This window comes from Cyphomyrmex costatus, unplaced genomic scaffold (assembly GCF_001594065.2).
Source record: "Cyphomyrmex costatus isolate MS0001 unplaced genomic scaffold, Ccosl1.0 scaffold335, whole genome shotgun sequence".
NCBI lineage: Eukaryota > Metazoa > Arthropoda > Insecta > Hymenoptera > Formicidae > Cyphomyrmex > Cyphomyrmex costatus.
In genome coordinates, this window is record NW_017277504.1 from 138,025 (window position 1) to 139,745 (window position 1,721).

General features: G+C 25.9%; 1 protein-coding gene across 1 annotated transcript in view; it reads right to left on the minus strand.

Moving 5' to 3' along the window:
- Adi1 (acireductone dioxygenase 1) overlaps window positions 1–1,327 on the minus strand; it is a 3,224-nt gene extending 1,897 nt beyond the window's left edge. The window contains exons 1-2 of the mRNA XM_018542574.1: window positions 1,103–1,327; window positions 69–188 (exon numbers count right to left, since the gene is read on the minus strand). Coding sequence (XP_018398076.1) covers window positions 69–188; window positions 1,103–1,225 — 243 coding nt within the window. The 5' untranslated portion in view covers window positions 1,226–1,327. The remainder of the gene's footprint in view (window positions 1–68; window positions 189–1,102) is intronic.
- Window positions 1,328–1,721: the final 394 nt, after the last annotated feature.

The following is a 1,721-nucleotide window of genomic DNA, read 5'->3' on the forward strand; positions in this document are numbered from 1 at the left end:
TATATTTTTAATAATAAGTAATAATAATTACGAAATAATTCTAAAAATAAAGATAATATATTTCGTACCTTCTCTTCGTAATTTTCTAAACATTCTTTGGAACATGTTAACTCATCTTCATATGTGTAACTGCGTTTCTTGCGTAATTCTTTTAAAGTAACATCTGCCTCATAATTTAGATGATTTATCTGTAAAACAAATATTTTGTATATGCCACAAATAATAAATATAATAACACAGTATAAATATATGTTACTGGTAAAATTTTGTTTACCATCAACATGCACACATCATTTTTTATGTATAATTTATATCCATTTTTATTAAAATAATATGTAATTATAATATACAGATATTAAAATAACATTAAATACTACGTAATAATATAAAATAAAAGTAATAAAACAAAGGCTTGTAAGACTTATAATTAAAGAAAATACATTATTAATTAGATATGTCTTCTATTTATTTTTAGTTGCACTTTTTTTATTCAATCTGAAGCTAAAGATTAATAAAAAACAAAGAAAGCCTACAAAGCACATATACTAAGTACATATCTATTGGAAAGAAAACAAAGAGAAATACAGACGTGTTATACAATATGTTAGGGGTACACACACACATATATATATATATATATATATATATATATATATATATTACATGTACTATTTTCTATATTGTTAAATGCTAAAATGTCACACATTTTTGTATATATTATAATATATACAAAAATGTGTGACATTTTAGCATTTAATAATGTAGAAAGTGGTACATGTATTGTTATTATAAATATGTACACACACACACACACACATACACACACACACACACACACACACACACACACACACACACACACACACACGTATATACACATACATTAAATTTATATACATCAACATTTGGCTCCATTATTTGCTGATTGTGATTTAATATCGAAAGAGATTAGCAGTAATTATGTGTCATCTGTCCATGTGTTTTCAAAATACATGGCTCAAGAAGGTACGAGACCGCATAACTATTGATATCAGGTAAAATCCAATAAAATCAAACGTCCGTAATAAACAATCTCCGTAAAAAAAATCGGCATATTTCTAACCTCAAAATATTCCACGCCTGTTGCGGCAAACAGGTTATCCAGCGAAACATATTCCGGCGGTTGCTTATGGTGTTCCAATCTTTGATCAGCATCGCTGCTGTCCATATACCAGACGCATACCATAGTATTAGTCTCGTTCGAATAATAAAGAAAATTGATGTTATACCGAATAGTGTTATACTGAATGATGATGATGACGCTGGAGATCAGACTTCTGCATTTTAACCAGACTATATGACGTAAGCAATTTATCAATTATGTATCAGCTTACTACTCAACAATAAAGAGATACTTATGATCGAATGCAAATGCTGAGAAATTCCGAAAAATATGAAAAGTACAATGTTCATATAATTTAAAAACGATAAAGTTTAAATAAGAAATTAGGATTCTTAAAGACAAAATCTTGAGACGAAATTTATATGTGTACTATGTAGGATTTTTATATTATATAAATTCATTTTATTTATTATTTAATAAAAAACTAAATAAAAAAACTAAACAAAATTAAAACAAAAAACCTAAAGAAAACTAAAAACTGAATAATGACATAAAACTTAAATAACTATTAAAACAACAAAAAATAAAAAAATTTAACACAAAAATGGAAACTTTACAA